Source organism: Rhyacophila brunnea, unplaced genomic scaffold, assembly GCF_057557595.1.
Source record: "Rhyacophila brunnea isolate RB1 unplaced genomic scaffold, BYU_Rbru_1.0 scaffold_22, whole genome shotgun sequence".
NCBI classification, from domain to species: Eukaryota; Metazoa; Arthropoda; class Insecta; order Trichoptera; family Rhyacophilidae; genus Rhyacophila; species Rhyacophila brunnea.
This window is the reverse complement of record NW_028232882.1, coordinates 24,216,009-24,236,789: the sequence shown is the minus strand read 5'-3', so window position 1 is coordinate 24,236,789 and position 20,781 is coordinate 24,216,009. Positions and strand designations below refer to the sequence as shown.

Sequence of the window (20,781 nt, the reverse complement as noted above, 5' to 3'; positions counted from 1 at the left end):
CTACTTTTGCCACAAGATGGCAGTAGTGGTATCAAATTCAGCTAAAATATAACTTCACTTAAGCCTCAATTACATTGAGCTTCTTTACGAGCTGTTTATTGGCGAATTTAAAAGCGGGCGAATCAGCTACTGCGATTTGATGATTGACTTTCCATTCGCTGAGAAGCCACAAGCCAGCGACTATTTTGACAGAACGTAGTTTGTTTTTTTTACCGGGAGGTTGGTACTACGCTCTACTGCGCAGACGCAGTAGGCCCACACGCCGGCGTGTAGCGTGTAAAGTTGACCGGCTTTCAACTTTTCTCGGTAGAGTGTTTACAACCTGATTATTAGCTTATTCGATGATTACACTGGGCGACTTTACAGGCAGATTGTAAATTCGCCAATAAACAGCTCTTAAAGAAGCTCAATGTAATTGAGGCTTTAGAATGAGAAAGATATATTAACCATTTATATCTCGGTTTCATTCTAATTTGAACGTCATTGATATTTTTGTAAGCTGTCAATTCAAAAGTGTCTTCTTAATATGTCCAGTGAAAGTGAAGATTTGTTCAAGAATATGGAAGATAGTGAGTCTGAGCACATCTTAGAAAGTGAGAAAGAAGAAATTAGTACTCCTCGTCGTCCTAGGAAGACTAAAAAACAACCGGCGAAAATGAAGATGTTGATCCCCAAAATGAATTAAAAATATTTTTGATAGTCATATTTTGTAACATTTTTACTTAAGTATAACTAATAAAAAAACATTTATGAAAATAAATAAGCCAAAAAACGGAATTAATACTCATTTATGTAGTACTTATTATTTAAAAATACAATAATAAAATTGATATTGAAAACAGGATAAAGACCAATAATAATTTAATTGATAAATAATATGTATCTGCAAATATTAAATTATTTTTATTATAAAATGTTCAAAACCACTTTAACTATCATGTTGCATTCGCTTTTTGAATGATAGGAGCACACATATTTTTTAAATCAGTTTATAGGCTCTCCTGTAAAATTCACTATTTGGTCTTTGTATAGTTTTCATTCTCATGTCTTCAATTCTTCGACTCATTTCTCGGAAGGCGAAGGTCTAGTGCGACTAATGCGACCACGCAAGTGAAATTTTACGTCGAACGGGATCACTATATCCGTCCCGTTCTATCGCGTGCCAAAGTATACGAAAAGAATATACGTATTTTAGTGTTTATCAATGACAATGCTCTGCAAGTTTAGTATTTAATATATTTTATCATCGAAGACTTTTTTTCTTTATTTTATATTTTTTTAATTTATTTACTTCAAAAATTATCGTTGTCCAGCGGCATGCACAATCTAAGATTTCGATCCTAAGGATAAGTCGCCGAAAAGCATGACTTAACTATAAATAGACAATCCTGGGTATAGTGTTAAGGAATCCTTAACAGTGTTATTATTATATAAAATCACTGAAATTAATAAATACCTTAAATACGAGTGGATAACGCAGTCAATACAGTAGCTAGGAAGTAAATTCGCACATGTATAGATAGACGTCACGCAATTTCCATTATGCGATATCACGCATCGGGAATTTATAGCAATATGACCTTTATTGTAATGGCATTAGAACAGTGTTTCTAGTATAAATGTCCATTTGAGCGAACCCGTTCGAACCGAACCATTCGGCAGACCGACAAAAAGCATCGGGAATTTATAGCAATATCACCTTTATTGTAATGGCGTTAGAACAGATTATGCCATTCGGCAGACCCGACAAAAAAGTGAGTGTCATTTTTTTTCCAGATTCTTCGTCCATATTAATGTCCATTGATGCGTTGATGATCCGCACACACAATAGAAAAATTAGAGGGATCGTTGGCAGTAGCGCACCCAGGGGGGGGGCAGGGGGCCCTGGCACCCACCAAAATAAAAATTATCAGAATGTAATTCACCAGCACCTTTATAGAAAAATTTCTTAGATTTTAATTTCTAACACAAAAATTTCGAAAATGTCGGGTTTTTTTAGAAACTCAATCCCTAATGGAAGTGTCAAAAAATTCTCGGTGTCCACTCGAATTCCGGAGTGGTGTACACCGAGTGCAATAGACAAAAGACCGATAAACGAGAAATTAGGATGTGTTGTGTTGAAGAGGTTTGTGCATAAGTTAAATGCAATAATACTTTTTTTTGTCCATTGTCAATTAATATTTTGGAAACTCAATATTAAAAAATCGACAATAACAATTCGGCGTAAAGAACGACTACAACCACCACAGTCGGCGGTGGTGTAAATCAAAATAACATTTTTTTTCGATGGAATTTGCCATAAATATTGTAGCTCTTGAGTCTAGACCAGTGCTTCTCAAACTTTTTCATACCACGGGCCCCCGAAACCAGAAAATAAAAATTCAAGGCTCACTTCCCCAAAAATTTTAGTCTTTAGTGACCAACAGTACTTTATTTACCATTAATTATTATTAAACCTATTATGTATATTTTTATTTAAAATAATAAAACATTTTCATTTACTTGCTTGTAAAGCAAAAACAAAAAAAATAACTTAAAATGTATTACAGCTCAGCCTACAAACACAAATTAATGAGAGGGGAATGATCGCATATTTTTACATAAAAGATCAAAATCCGGTACAATGTTTGAAATGATATTTCGCAGGGTTGTTCCCATTGAAAGACATGTACTGTGTTTATTTTGTATTACCAGTAATAATAAAAATGCTGTTTCGCATAGGTATGACTTGTCGCAATTAGGTCAATATAAATATTGTATAAGTAATATTTTGTTTATCTAAATAATCTAAATAATTTAGAAATATTAGCAGATTATTTATCCATATCGGATAGTGTTTTCGAAAAATTCGATCCGAGATTTTAACTGGTTTGTATCAGGTATCACATTTTTATGATTTTTATTCAAATACTTACTGAAATATTTCGCGGCTCCCTAGTAGGAGCTACAGGGTCCCCTAGGGGGCCGCGCCCCCCAGTTTGAGAAGTACTGGTCTAGACCAAGTGGGTAGCATAGCCGATATTATTTGAGTAATGGTTTAGCATGCCCCGTTATATAAGCCGTATAACTTAACTAAAACATAATATTAGTCTTACGACAAGTCGTTTTTTATTTCCTGGAATATTTTTAAGTATTTACAAAATAATTCGTATTGCATTTTTGAGATTACGTCATATAAATAGCACTTGGTAAAATTCGGTAATTCGGGGAATAATTTCAGCAACACCGATGTAAATTATTGATACGCTGTACCAAATTGGTGACGTGCTCTACTTATTTGAGTTGTATTAATTAGTCTAGACTCTTAGACGCTACATAACAATGCATGCTAATCACCTCGCCAAACCTAAAATTGGCGTTAGTATTGAAGTCACAGGCCCATATTGCACTCTTGGTTTAAGATTAACAAAGTTTTTATTTAGCATTTGTAAATTTGTTTCTATCATTAATTTAGTGAAGTGAATTTGTGTAAAAGATTAAGTGAATTTTGTGCTTTCAAATATGGCTGAAAAACGTAGGACAAGTGATATATCGACCTATTTCTTAAAAAAGCCGAAAAAAGATACTTCAAATCCAAATGGGAACACCAATGTCAACGATATTGAAGACAATTTGATTTCGGTTACAACAGTCGCAGGTCAAAATCATCAGGATCATCCCAAAGAAATTCCTTCTTCAGTCGTAATTATAAATAATTCTCACGATATCGCAATTTTCAAAAATCAAACTTTAAATAATGATGATAACTTAGATATCGTGAAAAAATTATGGAAACCTGATCCAAATTATAATTTCCCCGCAACCTGTACAGGAAATCATAACAGAAGGTTCCAATATATATGGTTTGAAAAAATTACATGGCTTGTGTACTCTCAAGATGAAAATAATGCGTACTGTAAATATTGTGTGTTTTTTGCACCTACTAATGTTGGAAAATCTAAATCAGAAGATCCCGGACAGTTAGTTACGCTAGGATATATATAATAACTGGAAAAAAGCCATTGAAAAATTCAATAATCACCAAAAAACAAACTATCATATAACGTCTATTATGGCTTACGAGAGGCTCCGTAACATTCGAGACGGAAAATGTCTTTCAATCGATCGGCAAATTGATTTGGGAAGTGCATCACAAGCAGAAATTAATCGAAAGCGATTAGAACCGATTATAAAAACCGTGATTTTTTGTGGTCGGCAAAATATACCGTTGAGAGGACATCGCGATTATGGAGAATTCTCATTTGAACTGGAACCAACCGTCAATGAAGGTAACTTTCGAGCATTGTTAAGAGCTCGAATAGATGCGGGCGATGAACACCTCATGAACACCGAACATTTTAAACATGCCGGAAAAAACGCTACCTACGTTAGCTGGAATATACAAAATCAAATTATAAGTGCATGTAACAATATTATTTTGAACCGTTTGACAGAAAAAATTAATAAGGCGAAATGTTTTTCAATCCTTGCCGACGAAACTTGTGACATTTCGACAACGGAACAATTTTCTTTGTGTGTTAGATACATCGACGATGAAAATAACAACAAAATTTGTGAACAATTCATCCAATTTGTTCCTGTAACAAGCACCACAGGAAAAAGCTTATCTGACAAAATATTGGAAAGTTTCCATAATTTTGGTATCGATTTGTCATATTTACGTGGACAAGGTTACGACGGTGCCGCATCAATGAGCGGGAAGTTTAATGGTGTCCAATCTCATATATATCCGCCATATATCCACAAGCTTTATATGTTCATTGTGCATCACACAGTTTGAATTTGGCAATTGGAAATGCTGTAGCTGTGACTGAAATAAGAAATTGTATTGGCATTATTGAAAAAGTATATAATTTCTTTAATACCCCTAAGAGACAGGCAGTCCTTGTTGAAAATATTGATAAATATTCACCGGAAACTAAAAGACAGAAACTACGTCAAGTATGCCCAACTAGGTGGATGGAACGGCATGAAGCCATCATGACCATGGTAGAACTATTTGATGCAGTGATTCATAGTTTAGAAACAATTACTTGTTGGGAAGATAGAGATTCGTCTTCTAACGCAAAACTTTTGAATAATTCGTTATGTGATTTTGGTTTTATATTATCATTACTGTGCTTGCAAACTATATTTGCGTACACCTTGCCATTGTCTAAAATATTGCAAAAATCAGACAGTGACCTTTTAACTGCCCTAACTTTTGTTGATGATGTTGTGTGTGAACTAAATATCGTTCGCAAAACAACAGAATCTTCATTTAAAGTTATTTATGATGAAGCGTGTGCAAAAGCCAATACCTTTAATGTTGATATAAAAAAGCCGCGAACTACATCGAAACAAACATTGAGGTGTAATGTTCCAGCTGATTCAGTAGAAGAGTATTTTAGAAGAACTATATTTGTTCCATTTATTGACCAAATATTAAATCAGCTCAATGAACGTTTTATACGACATCGCACAGTAATGAAGCAGTTTTTAACTCTTCTTCCAAACGGAAAAGATGCTCTAACAGAAAGTGCATTGGAAGAATTTCGTGAGCTGTGTGAATTTTATGACCATGATATGCCTTCGACAAATATTGCAATTTTGAACGCCGAATTGAAATTGTGGTACAAAAAGTTCGATAAATCAAATGCAGTCACTCCATGCAGAAATGTTGTTGACGCCATTTCAAAATGCGATAAAACGATTTACCCCAACATCTTTAATTTACTTAAAATATTTGGAACACTTCCCGTCACAACATGCGTCAGTGAACGATCATTTTCTACCTTACGCCTTTTAAAAACATACTTAAGGTCTACCATGACGCAGTCAAGATTAAATGGACTGGCCTTACTTTATATACACAGAGACATTAAAGTAACCACGGCCGAAGTAATTCAAGAGCTTTGCAAAAAGAAAAGAAAACTTGATTTTGTTCTGTAAAGTGTCTAAATTGTAAATCTGGTTGTTGTTCAAATTCTAGGTATGTACTTTTTTTTTTTTAATTGCATGAAAAATATATTTAACCCTCTTACTTGGCCCCCCCCAATATTAAATCCTGGGTGCGCCACTGATCGTTGGTAGTGACAGGTAATAAAGGGAAAGATATGTGTTAATTTCTTACCTACAACTTTACAAGATACGGTTGGTATTAATTACTTTTACTTGACCTAAATTCTGAATTTACTAGCCGGTAGTAAGATAATTAAATTTTCATAGTATGCAACTAATAAAGTCGAAAGCCGCTAGTTCAAAACAGTCATCGCTTCAAATTATTTATTTCATCTGCAGCAAATTAACGGCCCAATGAAATAGTTGTATTTATGTGTATTATAAGTTTAGTGAAATACGTTAGTTTGGTATCTGGGTAACCAATGGTAAGTCATTGGGTAAGTCATGTAGTTTTAATGTTGTATAGGTATAAACCTGTCCGCGAGTGTCAAGACGTTCATACTCTCATTGGACAGGTAAACGCAGTGACGTCCTCGTGGGGGTAGGCAGATTGAGCATCGCTTGGGGGCGTCAGTTACTTGAAGGGCGGCAAATCGAGGAGAATCATTAAGTATATATAGAAATAGGTAGGCACCCAAACTAATTATAAAATAGTAAATAACGAAAATATCTTTTCATAAAAAAATCAGCTCACTGGTTGGAAATAAAATGTTTTAATTAACATAGAAGGTTAAACTTAACAGGACTGTAATTTTTTTGTCGGGTTCGCGATGTCTAGTTTACTTCCGTTGTCCTTGGACGCCACGTCCTCGATGACCTGCAATGACACGTGCAGATTTGCGAATTATATTTGAATTATAGGTAGGTACATACTTACCTAATTAATTTATCCAAATATTTTTGCCGGTCACTCGCGAGTTTTGAAAGTTGTCAGGTGTATTTTTAAATGTATCTGAAACCGTGGACTCGCAATACTGTCTATTGAAGTAATGATGGCATTTAAATTAGATTTAGTGGTACATATTATATTTTGTTAGTAATGAATCGGTACAACACACTTCTAAGATATTGGAGTATGAAAGGATGATAAAAAATACTGTTTAAAAAATGGGGCAGGATTTTGGCGCTGCCTAGGGGCGGCATTTTGTCCAGGGACGTCACTGGGTGAACGTTTTCATTTTGAGCGAAATTACTGCACTAAATAAACAATATTGGCCTTCTTTGCGAAATGCGAACTTTCATGCGATGTAAATTAACCGCAAAAACGAGATATGCGATGAAAATTGATTACTGGAACAGTGCCGTGCATGCTAAAAATCATTATCAAGACTTGGCTAGAATTTATATTATCATTTTGTTAAATTGAATCGACTTCCAAGTAGACCTTGTGATTTCGCAATTATTATAGTATTTCTTTTCAATTCTTAAGATTCGAGAATTATCGAAATTAAGAATATTTGTTTTCACAAGAATTCGAGTCGTTTTTATTTCTCAAGAAATTTAACAAATTCCGTTCACAATGAAAGCCAAAATCTTTAGCTGTTCTGGCCAAAAGTCAAGCGCTTTTTTTATCTCTTTTGGCGGGATATTTCATAATAATCATAATATCCGATCAGAATCAGAAGAAGGCTTTTTTAGCTATTTCGACAATGCAAATTTAACTAGGAAATTTAACGAATTCCGTCAGAATCAATCAAGGATTTTTTTTATCAAGAAATCGACGTGTTGGACATGCCTGTTATACAGCAAGTAGAGTAAGTAGGTAAAAATTACGTTTTATTTCCTTGTTTGTTATGTTTTAGCCCAGACCCTTTCAAACGTAAATCTGATCATGGGTCCAGAACAATATGTGACAGCTGAAGAATGAATGTCCACAGACAATGGCCCCCACAAAGAGGGGCTTGGGCATAGGAGGGGCCCCGCGTGGCAGGTCAACCAGCTAAGTGAGATTAACACACATCACAAATTTACTCTAATAGTAAACTTTACTTCTCAAAGCTACTGAATATTTTAAATACTTATAGGTATGTGGTTTTGCGTTGTAATTCCATGTGCTATGATGATTGATTACTTAAATGATAATTACCGTGTAGAGTATAGGAAACACTACTGTAGACCAGTGGTTTCCAAACTTTATGTTACTACGCCTCCCTTTAAAAAAAATGTAATCTTGGCGCCTCCCCCCTTTATTTCATTGAATAATACAGACACCTTTATAAATTGTCAACAATGTAGGGTAAGGTTGCTATGATTGGACCACTTAACTTTGTGATGGTGTAACTCATCAAATATTATTGATAAAATAAAACTAATTGTTCATTTCAATGTATTATTTACTTAATTCTGTATACACTTAGCATCAGTCCAATAAAATTAACCATTTTCGAGATTTAACAGGAAAACCAAATTTTGGTTTGTTGCCGTCTTTGGACCTCATGCTCCTTGATTGGACCACTGGGTTTCCATCATTGGACTTTGAAAAAATAATAATAATTTACATACGTGGTCCAATCAAGGTGCTTTCTAATAATATTTTATAAAAATGAAACAAAAACACATTTTAATAATAGTAGGTATCGTATATTATAATAGCATTAATAATACATGTAGATAATTATTATTTATGTTTTGCATAAAGGACAAATATATTTTTTTACACCTTTACTAACGCAAGCGCAGAGTTCGTGGATCCAGGCTTGACACATTAGGCATTGTATGATATCTTCTACGGAACACTGGAGGCAGATTTTGCAAAACCATTTCTCAATATCTTCATTGCATTTTTGATTTGAAGTCTTTTTTGACTTTTTCGCCTTTTGTTTCGGCGTCTTGACACTTGCTTGCTCCAAAGTCCTTTTATACGGAGACGATGTCAATTCCGTTGTGCGTTGTGTTTTACGACTTATTTCTCGTAATTTTTGCACAATTTTTTTAGCGCCTGGAGATATATCAGTTATGTGAAACTCAACACTGGTGCCTGGAGTTGGTTCTGGTGAACATCTATTAGTTGGATCTTTACTAGACACCACAACTGGCTCCAACATAGTAACTATTTCTGTTGAATTAATATTATTGTGTACTGGCAGAATATGTGCCGTTTCTTCAACTGCCGATAGTTTTGAATTCGTAGATAAGGGATCTTCTTCATTCTGCGTTGCTGGTGCAGGCAATATTGCAGGAACATTCTCCGACTCTTCATGGGCTGTCACAAATTCATAGTCAGCAAATACATCTTTATTCAGAGGATGAATGCCTGTCTTCAGAAAGCCATTTGCAGCCGTACCGACAGAAGCAGCCCTAGAATAGGCTTTTCCAAAGAGCATAGATACTTGAAATGTCGTCACACATCTCCCAGGGTATTGACGAAGCCATTTTTCGGTTTCATCTATGTAATAACTACTCAGCGGCTTAAAAAATGACACATCAAGTGGCTGTAGTTTGTGAGATGTATGTGCTGGAAGTGAAAGCATTACTACACCATGTCTCTTTGCATAACGTCACCGTTTTAGCAAAACCATCTATGTGTCACTTTTATCAAAAATGACTTTTAAATACCAAGTCATTCCTTATTTTTTTCTCTATAGGCCAGTAAAATGATCTATGTGTTGGGTAAACTCGCTCCGAAGTTATTTCAAAAAATAAAAAACAGCTATGTGTAAGGTTCAAAAACCACGGTTCACAAAAACAACTATGTGTATATTATAGTAACATATAGATAGTATTTTGATATCGAGAGTGTAATGTTTTTTTACAGTTTGGCTACACATAGTTTGTTTCTATGTTATATGCTATGCATTATGGTCTTGCACAACGGTTTGAAAGATGCTTTCTCAAAAAGAGAGACAGGAAATATTCAATAATTTCTCGTCTCGACGTATAACGAATAACGTCTCGATGACAGTGGCCAATTGAAAGCAACAATGACAGGTAATAAGAATCTGACTGAAGATAAATAATTGGTAGTGCAACCAAAAATCAAAACGCAGAGATTTGTGGAAAAATGTTACATTATGGTTACTAATTCCATCAAATAATGCATGATGAATATAAAAAATGGTCTCTGGAAAATGGTCATAAAGCAGCAGAATATACTCCAGTATATTTACCACCAACAAATCAGTATCCACCAACCACGTAAAGATCAGTGTGCCATCACTGCCATCTGCTGTAGTTATAAAATGAAGAATGTTTCAGAAATGAAATACAATAGCCACATTATTAATTACAATAGCCACATATAAATATTAGTAGTAACACAGATGCTAGAAGACCAAAAATGAAATGAAGGAGAGTACCAGAAGTATTACTGGACGGTTAGTAATCACAATGGATCTCCAAAGTGTGCTGCTATGTCCAAAACACAGGCACAAATGTATTATAAACAAAAGCTGCAACTACACAATTTCACCATATACATTCTTCATAATGTATCTTCTAATGAATTTGTCTCATCTCATCGAAAGCAGGACAATACAATGAAATAATTCTAATATCGGATGGGTGTGGATATCAAAACCGAAATAAATTATTCGCTACTGCTCTAAGTTATATCTTTAGAGAGAAAAAACATCGAGATTCAACAGCTTTTTCTGGAAAAAGGCCACACCATGATAGAGGCCGATAGTGCACATGCCACCTAAGAAAAGTATTTTAAGCCTCCAATATATTCACCATCTGATTATATAGCACGTATGCGGCTAGCAAGACCAAAACAACCTTATAAAATTAATGTCATTGATTTTAAATTTTTAAGAATTATGGATAAGATTAAATCTGGATTAAGTTCAATCAGACCAGGAAAACGAATCGGAGATCCTGTTGTATATGATATTAAAATGTTACAGTATCTACCAGATGGAACAATCTTTTACAAACTCAACTTTATCAGTGCAACCGTTTGACTGCCTTTGTAATATATATAATGAATCATTGCCAATATCGCAGTCGAAATACATACATCTTCAGGAATTAAAAAGTGTAATAGAGAAAGATCACCACTATTTCTACGATAACCTAACATTTAAACCTGCTAATAGAAAGTAAACGAACTTATAAATATAATATCATCTCACTATTGCATTAATAATTAATAAAATGATATTGCAATTTATCACTAACGCACTATGTATATTTCAACTATTATTTATGTAACAGTTTTTCATGAATTTATTATTATTCACATTTTGATGAATAAATTAAACTATGTGTATTTACAAAACGGTCAAAACAACTTATGTGACATCACAAACTGTATTTTTATTGTTTTTGTATTAAAAATAAAAGATTTTTGTAAACAAAATAATAATCTTAGACCATTTTCTGATTATAATAAAGCATTCTTCATAATTTTAATGTTTAAATGTAACATTAATTTTTTATTCAGTTTTATCCTTCTCCTGCACAATTTGAGAAAGTGCACATAGATGGTTTTGCTAAAACGGTGACGAATATACTATTGCATCCAAGTTTTTGGTGTGGGTTGTGTGACCGTCCAGTATAAGCAAAACTTTTTTTTCAGGAGATGGCTTTACATTCTCCACAAAATGTTGCATCCATAGAAAAAATATTTCTTTATTAATATAGCCACTGTCTGGGTTGAAAGCAAATATTGAGCCAGGTGGTGCTCCATCTTTCAATTCATCTTTTGCTCTCTTCCGTTTAAATATGATAAGCGGGGGAACAAATAGGCCAGCAGCATTGGCACAACATACAGCTGTGGTCGTTGTGTCACGTTCTCCACTAGTGATTGCTCCAACTTGGTGCTTACCCTTCAATACCAAAAATTTTCTAGGTTTTCTTTGCACGTTGGAGAGACCCGTTTCATCAATGTTGAATACACGCCGAGCATCGTTAATGTCATGCATATCCATAGATGTCTGAAGTTTATCAAAAAAATCTTTAACTGTAGCTTGATTAAATCCGGTAGCTCTGTTGAATGAAGTAGCTCTCGGTTGTCGTAGGCTCAAGTTCGGACGCCGCTTCATAAACCCGTAATACCATTTCTTTCCTGCAATCCGCTTTTCTTTATTGAATCTATTCTTTATATTATTTTGCTCAGCTAATTGAAATGCCAATCGCCTGACATCTACTGGAGTGATACCATACAAACAACTTTCAAGCTCGAGAATGTGTTCGCAAAGCTCTGCCTCTAATTCTAATGGTAGATCACCTTCGGAACCAACTATCTGAATTTCTTCTTTGGCTTTTTGATTGCTTCCATCTAGTCTTCGTTTCAGTGTCGCTTTAGGAACTCCAAACATTCGACTTGCCTCGTTCAAACCTACTTCTTTTTTCCTTAATGCCTGTAATGCCAATGACATGCTGGGCTCATTCCAGGTATAGTAATTCCCTCTCTTCGCCATTCTGGAATGCAAAAAGAATATAATGTAAAAAATGTTATAAAATTGTTCCCATGATTGGACCGGTCCAATGGTAGAGGTTACCCATGGTCCAATGATAGCAACTACGGGTTCTGTCACAAAAACAAGTTTCACAAAAAAACCAAAGTATTAGCGTAACAACTATTATCATAGTTGCAACTAGTAATAAATTACCTAATATAATTGATGTAAGTACAACCAAATATAGTTAATAGAATCATACTTACATTCGTTTTAGTTTTACTGGATTGTTATATTTTAAGCACGATGAACACACCAACGAACGTGATTCATTTAGCAGGTCCAAGACGAGACTGAAACAAGAGAGGCACGGAAGGGGCATGGAAAGCTTGCTTTATGAGGTCACTCAGGGTTTCTAACGTCTTTTATTTCCGATATACCTACGTGGTCCAATGAAAGCACTGGTCCAATGATCGCAACCTTCCCCTACCTACTAATACAAAAATGAAAAAAATATATAAAAGTAAACAAGGTTTTACTACTTACATTATATTCATTTTTAAATTAATTTGTTTGCGAAGCGATGAATGTGCTTGTTTATTAGCACAATCAATTTCAATATTAGTCAATCCAAATTCATCATCGTTCATTGACAAATGGATTCTATCATGGGCCCCACATCCTGAAGCGGGTCCCCAGGCCAGGATCTTTGGCGGGCCCACCTACCTATCACTGAGGTTAAGGGCAGTGTGGTGCTCTAATGTAGTGTTTCCTAATTATACACGGGAGTTAATCATCATATGGTTACCACGTCAAATTGCAACGCACAACCACATTTTTTTTTACTATTAATGAAATAATGTGAAAAGTGCATTAGCAAACTAACCAAGAACTCAGTAAATAGATTTTTGATTGCTTCAATATTATATCTGGCGCAGATATCATTTAAAAGAGAACTTATTTTTTCCAAAGCTACATTTTTTTATGAATGCCTTCACTTTGTCTTTTTAAATCAGTGAATGCATTAGTGGTCCTTGCATTGATTTATTCACTCATTTTTTTTAAAGACAAGTTTAACAACAAAATTATCGTTCCCAAACAAATTTTCCTCAAATTTCAACATTATGATTTGACCCTTTAATTTGATTTGTTCACGAGATAGCCAGCGCGCTTCACAATAATTTTGAAGTGAGGTATTATAAAATTAGTCTCCATATTTTCAGACAGGTTTGCAAACAACCTTTTATAGGACTGTTTTTTTATGTAGTTTATAACTAGCGGCCGTTTTATAAACTATGCATTTACAATCTGCAAACCTGTGCCTGTGGCTACATTAATTGTGTTAAACTTTTCGCGCCTCCCTTCGCAACCCTCCGCGCCTCTCAATTTGGAAATCGCGATAGATAGGTAGTCCCGCCAAAGATCCTGGTCTGGGGGCCCGCTTCAAGATGTGGGGGCCATCCGCCCAGACCATTCATAACTACCTCTGCTAACACAATAACTCATCAACTCTATAACTTTATTAGGTGGTCAAATCTGACATACCTACCAGGTGGAGATTACTAAGCAGGTATTCTATTACGGCAAAGATCCAGACATTCATTCGCGGGGCAATTAAGAATCGCGGCGATTTAATCAGAATTGTAAATTATTGGAAAATGTGCAGTCGGCGTGGACAATGCCCGCTATCTGGGCGCACTTATCTACATTTCATTGTCAGTGGCAGAACTATTCAGAAACCCAGAAACGTCAGCAAAAGTGGGGGGGTCCGTTTCGAAAAAATATCCACAATAATTTATTTATAATTTTTAATGTGACGGGAAGGGGCGGGGTAACAAAATCTAACATGTATCACTGACTTCCGTATTTACCACGTCTATTAAGCACTTTTCCTGATACATTCCCCCATGCCCAAACACTCCACACTTTGAATCTATCGATAAACGCCTGCAGCTATAACTACGCAGATACTGGGACAACTGGTCGCCAGGACAAGTGGGCGCCGCACTGTCGAATGAAATAACATTCATTCATGAAATAAATAGACGATCGTTACGATTTGATACATGAGGAAGTTTAATAAGTGTATATCTACTACTTAGTAGTTTTAATTCATTATATCTAATATGTTTTATTGCAGATTGAGAATTATTATGCTTGACGCTTTATATAAAAATAAATTACAAGATAAAAAGAACTTTTAATAAGTATACGTTTTTAAATTTTCTGTTGAATCATATAAACTTGACTCGACTAGCTTAAACGATCAAAGAAATTTCTACTTGATAGAAATATTACTGAAATGTCATTTTGACATTTCATATTGATTTCCATAGTAACGCACGTATATATTAATAAATTAGTTGCTAGGACCCCAGACCCCTAGCAACCAATAATAGTGGATTTGATTACGGATTTCTTCCGAAATAACTTTTCATACAAAACAGAATTTACTGAAAATTAATTCAATTCTACTTAAAGATGGCTAAAAGTATTAAAAGAATGCATTGGCATCGTGTTCTGGTATATTCTAAAAGATTAAAATGTCTAGCTACTCGGGCAGTTAGTTAAAGTTAAAAATCGATTGCAAGATTTGTACTGGATAAACAATCACCGGACAAATAAGAATACGACCTAATAAAAATGTTGTGAATAAAAGAACTCTTTTCTCGTTGGAACATACTGTGCACAAATGCACAATTAAATCCTTATTTACATGTGCACACTTATTTGAATTATCACCAAGTATTAAAATAATATATATGTATTATATACCTATATACATTTAAAAGTACCCGTGATTCACGAAAGTCTATTTATTTTCGAATTTCATTCGATTAAGTAGCCCCCAGTTGTCCCGGAGCCAGATCATCCTAGCTACAAATGCATGCGTTCATTTACAAATTATTACGACATGTCGTATCCACGTGTCGTGTGGTTATCGAATGCGCGTGGCATAACGGTCATAACTCATAACTATTAAAGATGACTAGTGTCCGTTTGTCTTTTAGACATGATGCGCCAGAATATTAAAGCAAACATTGGATGCCTCAGATGATTGCATCAATTCATAAGTTCTAAACTAAATTGTGTGCGTGCCTTAGATTATAGAAAAATAGTGCGTGCCTAAAAGCTTAGACAATCTCTATATATATAAAAATCTCGTGTCACGATGTTTGTGGTCGAACTCCTCCGAAATGGCTTGACCGATTTTTATGAATTTTTTTATGTATATTTGTTAGGTATGAGAATAGGTCAACAAGTATATTTCATACCGCTAGGTGATTAGGGTATCTCTATCCAGAAAATTTTTCTTTTATTTTTTTGACAATTTTTTTTTTGTATTTTTTTTTTATTTGGCATAAAAAAATACTCATAACTACAAATTTTCACCCTCCTACCCCTACCCTCCCATTTTTTAATCGCCATTATATTATTTTTGTATGAACAAATTTAACCGTCGTTCGTATTTCAAACAGAACGAAATTATTTATGTTGTTGAATGACAGATGGCGCTACGTCCGAGAAGAATTCAAGAGAAGCGTCGCGTCATTTTGACATTTCATTCGGCATATCACAACGCAGTGCGTGCAAAATTTTGTACAATTTATTTTAATTTATCTATTTTTATGTGCGTGTATCAAAGTCACAATGCCAGCAAGACGCAAGGGGGGCCGTTTGGGCCGTCGAACGAATAAAGCAACAAACATGCGAAATAGTAGAGCAGAAAGAACAGACGAACAAATCCAACAAGATAACAAAAACGTGCGTGTAAGCATGTTGCAATTGCGTACCTCTCAATCACAAGAGGCACGAGCTGAACGAAATCAACAACGACAATTGGAACGGAGCCAAGCGCGCCGGTTCGTAGTTAACACACGCAGAGCAAATGACCGACAACGCCAACAAGTACATCGAACATTTATATCCGCTTTGTTCCTTCGTCTCGCATTCGAGTACGAGCCAGATATTGAATATTCCGCTCATCCGAAAGTGCTGATTGGTGCTATGGACAAAGAATGTCCCCATTGTCATGCGCTCAAATTCAAACATGAGTCAGCCGGGATGTGTTGCGCATTAGGAAAAGTGCAACTACCAGAAATTGAGATACCACCAGAACCATTGAACGGCTTGCTCATCGGCACGGTTCCAGATTCAAACCTGTTCCTGAAGTCCATTCGCACATTCAATTCATGCTTCCAAATGACTTCGTTCGGAGCAACAGAAATAGTTCACAATACTGCGGCAAATGGTCAACAATTCCATTATACGTTCAAAATCAAAGGCCAAGTATACCACAAAGTAGGCTCATTGCTGCCAATGCCAAACGAACCACATATTTTTTTACAAATCTACTTCATGGGCGGTGAGGACATCAATCATGTGGATGCACGTTGAGGCTACAATAGCCTCAATTCGCCTAATGCCAGGCGCATCGTCGGCGAACTGGACGCCCTGTTGAATGAGCACAATGAATTATTGAAATTCTTCAAAGCACACATGCACGAATTGCAAAGTGACAATCACGCTATTGTCATCAATACTGATAAAACACCAGCTGGAGAGCACGTGCGTCGATTCAATGTGCCTGTTGTTGACGACATTGCTGGAATCATGGTTGGCGACCGCACATCGACGCGAGAAATCGTGATTCGAAGAAGAAACAATAATCTGGAGTTCATCGCTGACACACACCGTTCATACGACGCTCTCCAATATCCGCTAATTTTCTGGAAGGGACAAGACGGATATTGCATAAACATTAAATAACGAGATCCTGTCACAGGTAATTCATTCATTATGAACATCATTACTCATTTTGAATTGATAAAATGAATGGTTGATGTTTTTTTGTTTTTATCGGCGGTCATCGTCTACAGCGCTCTATTCCTCTTTCTGTCATAGATCCCATCCCCACACACTTACGATACATTCGTTATTTTTTATTTAACAACAAAAAAATTCACTAGAAATAATTTATATGGCAGAACAACGTTTGCCGAGTCAGCTAGTAATATTATATTATCCTAAAAGCAACCACTATAGCTACACCAACAACTCACAAGATGGAGCCTTCTAGATCTGACATGTCCAACGCAATGAATGAATATGGGTCGATCGCGTAATAAGTCCAAATGTAGGCCATTGTGTAGGTACCAAAATCTTAAAAAGATGCATATTTCTCACAAATGGAGTATAAATATTAGATTGTAATTATTTATATGTATGTTGGTAGATGGAATTTATGGTTTTTATTGTTTTTATTGTCGTGGGCCTGAAAACGAGTTAGTATTTCAGGTTTTCATGTCCCTAAGCCCGTCACTGATTTTACCTACCATTTAAGATATTATAATATTAAAATTTATTGAGCTATTCCTATTAAAACAAGAATGTTTCAAAGAGAATCAAAACTATTCCTTCAATTCAAAGCTCTACACAAAATATTTGGAATCACAATATACAATAATTAGTCAGGCCTTTTAATTAGTCATCTGATATACCTATTCGTATTATTATCCGATTAAAATATTTCAATACAATCATCTCGGTTTTATGAATCAAGGTTATTTGACCAGCATCCAGTAAATTATAAACATGTGAATTTGTCTAGAGATAAACAATTATTGTAACGTCATTATAATATTACATTTAATTGGGCTTAACAATGCGTATCTGAAAATCGCATCGCCTCTCTGACTCCCGTTCAAACTGAAGTTAATAATAATAAATTAATTAATTGTTTGCACCACAGTTGTTACCGACCAAGACTGAGTGCATTGCCCGATGGTTATTGCACAAAATATTGCATAGGTAAGTAGGTACGTTTGCACACCACAAGATGGTGCCCAAGAGAAAACAATACATATATATTCTAGCTAAATTAATAATTAACACGTAGTAATTTCACTATCCTAGCTTTTAAGTAGGCAATTCATAATATTTAAATTGTATAACAGAATTAGCTAGGTTGTGATTTTTTTGGCATCTTTCCAGTGGCGTATTTAAGACGGTACTTCAGTGATACGGCAAATAATTTTCAACTATAGGTGCGACGAAATTTCGAACTGGCTGGCAATCGGAGAGCGAAAGTCGAGCTGTGAACACGTAAATTTGTTTTGTGATGGCGACGGGGGAATTAATTCTTAAATCGTGTAAAGATGACTAAAAAACGTAACCCATTTACTTGAAAAAGAAAACATGTCAATGAATATATCATTATTATTAGTAATAGATCAATAAACATAACATTAAATGGAAGCATGTTGACTTTTTATGACAAATTATGTTTTGTTCTGCACGCGTCATTTGCACAATCTTCGCGTCGCGTAGTCACGATCGTTTTAGACCGTCCCCAGATGAAGTATAGCCTTAAGGACACGGGGCCTGCCTGATTTTAAGGTTTCCTAGATAAAAAAAATCATTAAATTACTACTTAATAAAAATGTCATATCGATATCATCTTAGAATGATATCGAATAACTAAAAATATTTATTATTGAAGGTGGCATTGATAACTGCTAACACATATATAGTCAGTGACAGTGCGAAGGGTGGAGGTAGGCTGTTAAGATCCGATATAATTAGTGCATACTAAACAATGTCAATTAAACGTATTGAAGTGAAGTGAAGGAAAATCAATTAAACCCTAATTAATCCAAGTGATAGTAGATAATAGTCAAAAAATATTTGTTCATCTATAAAATATCTAAAATTATGCCATTAAACCATTTTAAACATTTTATAGATAGAAGAATATTATTTTATCGATTATGGTTTGATATAGGCAGGGCTTAATGAATTAAAAAAAAATAACCAACCCTAGAGAACAAGAAAACAAATAGGTAAGTATGACCGAAAAAGTGTGGATAGGTATTATAGTTTGATTTAGGCAGGGCTTAATTGAATTTTGAAAACTAACCAACACCATCTATCTGCAAATTGTATTCTTATTATTAAATGAAAACAAATAGGTATGACTGATATCTTAACATCCCCTTAACTTAACCACCTCTCACCACTGATAATATACTTTTAATCCTTTCTATGCCGCAATTAGTTAATTGATAGTAATTAACATAATAATTGGTGTAATTAGGGCGTCCAAAGACGCTTTGGGCACTTAACCGGTTAATATCAATGGTTTATATTTTTGTGTAAGAGTACCAATAACATTAATATGGACGAAGCATCTGGAAAAAAAATAACACTCATTTTTTGTCGAGTCTGCCGAATGACGTAATATGTTCTAACGCCATTACAATAAAGGTGATATAGCTATAAATTCCCGATGCTTTTTGTCGGGTCTGCCGAATGGTTCGGTTCGAATGGGTTCGCTCAAATGAACATTGACACTAGAAACACCAGGCCATATTGCTATAAATTCCCGATGCGTGATATCGCATAATGGAAATTGCGTGACGTCTACCTATACATGTGCGAATGTCGCTATGCGCGAATTTACTTGCTAGCTACTGTATTGAGTCCGTTGTCCATTAATAATGTCATTGAAGAGTACGTATCTGTTTGGTTGGATGTATCGTAGGTCCCTTTGATGTTTGTTGCAGAGATTTTGCTAGGCTTTTGGTATTATTTTATGGTACACAATTTATGAGAAATACGCTTCTAAATCTTTTTAAGATTTTGATATAATTTAATAACTGTATGACTGGTTTGAACTGTTTTGGTTTCTCGAGAAAACTTTCTCTCAGAAAATTTAGAAATGTGATTCTCATATCTTCATGTGGCAATAATTTGAAGTTAAATGAACGAACTTCAACAGGTTCCAATTTAATGTATTTTGGAAAACGACAAGATGTCCCCTATGGAGAATTAATTTATTTCATAAATTTTATGTGAAATTATCAGCCGTGTTTATTTATTATCAATATTAAAATATCATTAATTTGATAATTCACACCATCCTGCCAATCCAACATGACGTGGACTTGGGGGGGGGGGGGGCATACATAGGTACTTCGGCACTGTGTTATAATTTTTTTGTAGCCAAACTTACTTTTAAATAAATATTCATACGAATAAATAAATGAACCCTCAAGGCTTAATGTAACAGAAATTTCGAAAATTACGAGTACCTAGCGCAAAGTGGCATATCAAGTACATAACACGTACAGGTATGTTGGACATAGCGCAGAAGGGCCACAAAATTGAGCACAATCCTTAGGAAGCAGTCAAGCAGACTCCACTTGACTGCTTCCTTTACACATTACTTAATTTTGTGGTACTTCTGTGTTATGTCCCAACATATTACCTGTAAGTAGAGTAAGTACCTATACGTTTTATAACTTTTTTGCACACTTTACTGTAGGTAATGATACGCTTCTTTGCCTGATTACCTCTCATAAAATTAGATCAAAAAATGCTATTTACATGTATTAATATATGTACTTAGTTATAAATAAATAGACAGATAACAATATATTATGCAAAGAGATTGGACCCCTCTATGTAAAAACAATATTTTTAGAATATATTTATTTCA

The 20,781-nt window shown here is 34.9% G+C and overlaps 1 protein-coding gene across 1 annotated transcript; it reads left to right on the top strand.

Annotated features, from left to right (window-relative positions):
* Positions 1–4,051: 4,051 nt before the first annotated feature.
* Positions 4,052–6,014, top strand: LOC147070258 (52 kDa repressor of the inhibitor of the protein kinase-like). Its single transcript, XM_085949931.1, has 2 exons — positions 4,052–4,709; positions 5,009–6,014. Exons 1-2 carry the CDS (start codon positions 4,052–4,054, stop codon positions 5,929–5,931), a joined length of 1,581 nt encoding a protein of 526 aa, XP_085806057.1. The 3' UTR covers positions 5,932–6,014.
* The last annotated feature ends 14,767 nt before the right edge of the window (positions 6,015–20,781 follow it).

Bases quoted from the DNA above. Each gene is read 5' to 3' on its own strand.
- LOC147070258 (XM_085949931.1), top strand. From the start codon at position 4,052: ATGGCTTACGAGAGGCTCCGTAACATTCGAGACGGAAAATGTCTTTCA. The intron at 4,710-5,008 runs GTGTCCAATCTC...TATTTGATGCAG, and splicing joins AATGAGCGGGAAGTTTAATG to TGATTCATAGTTTAGAAACA.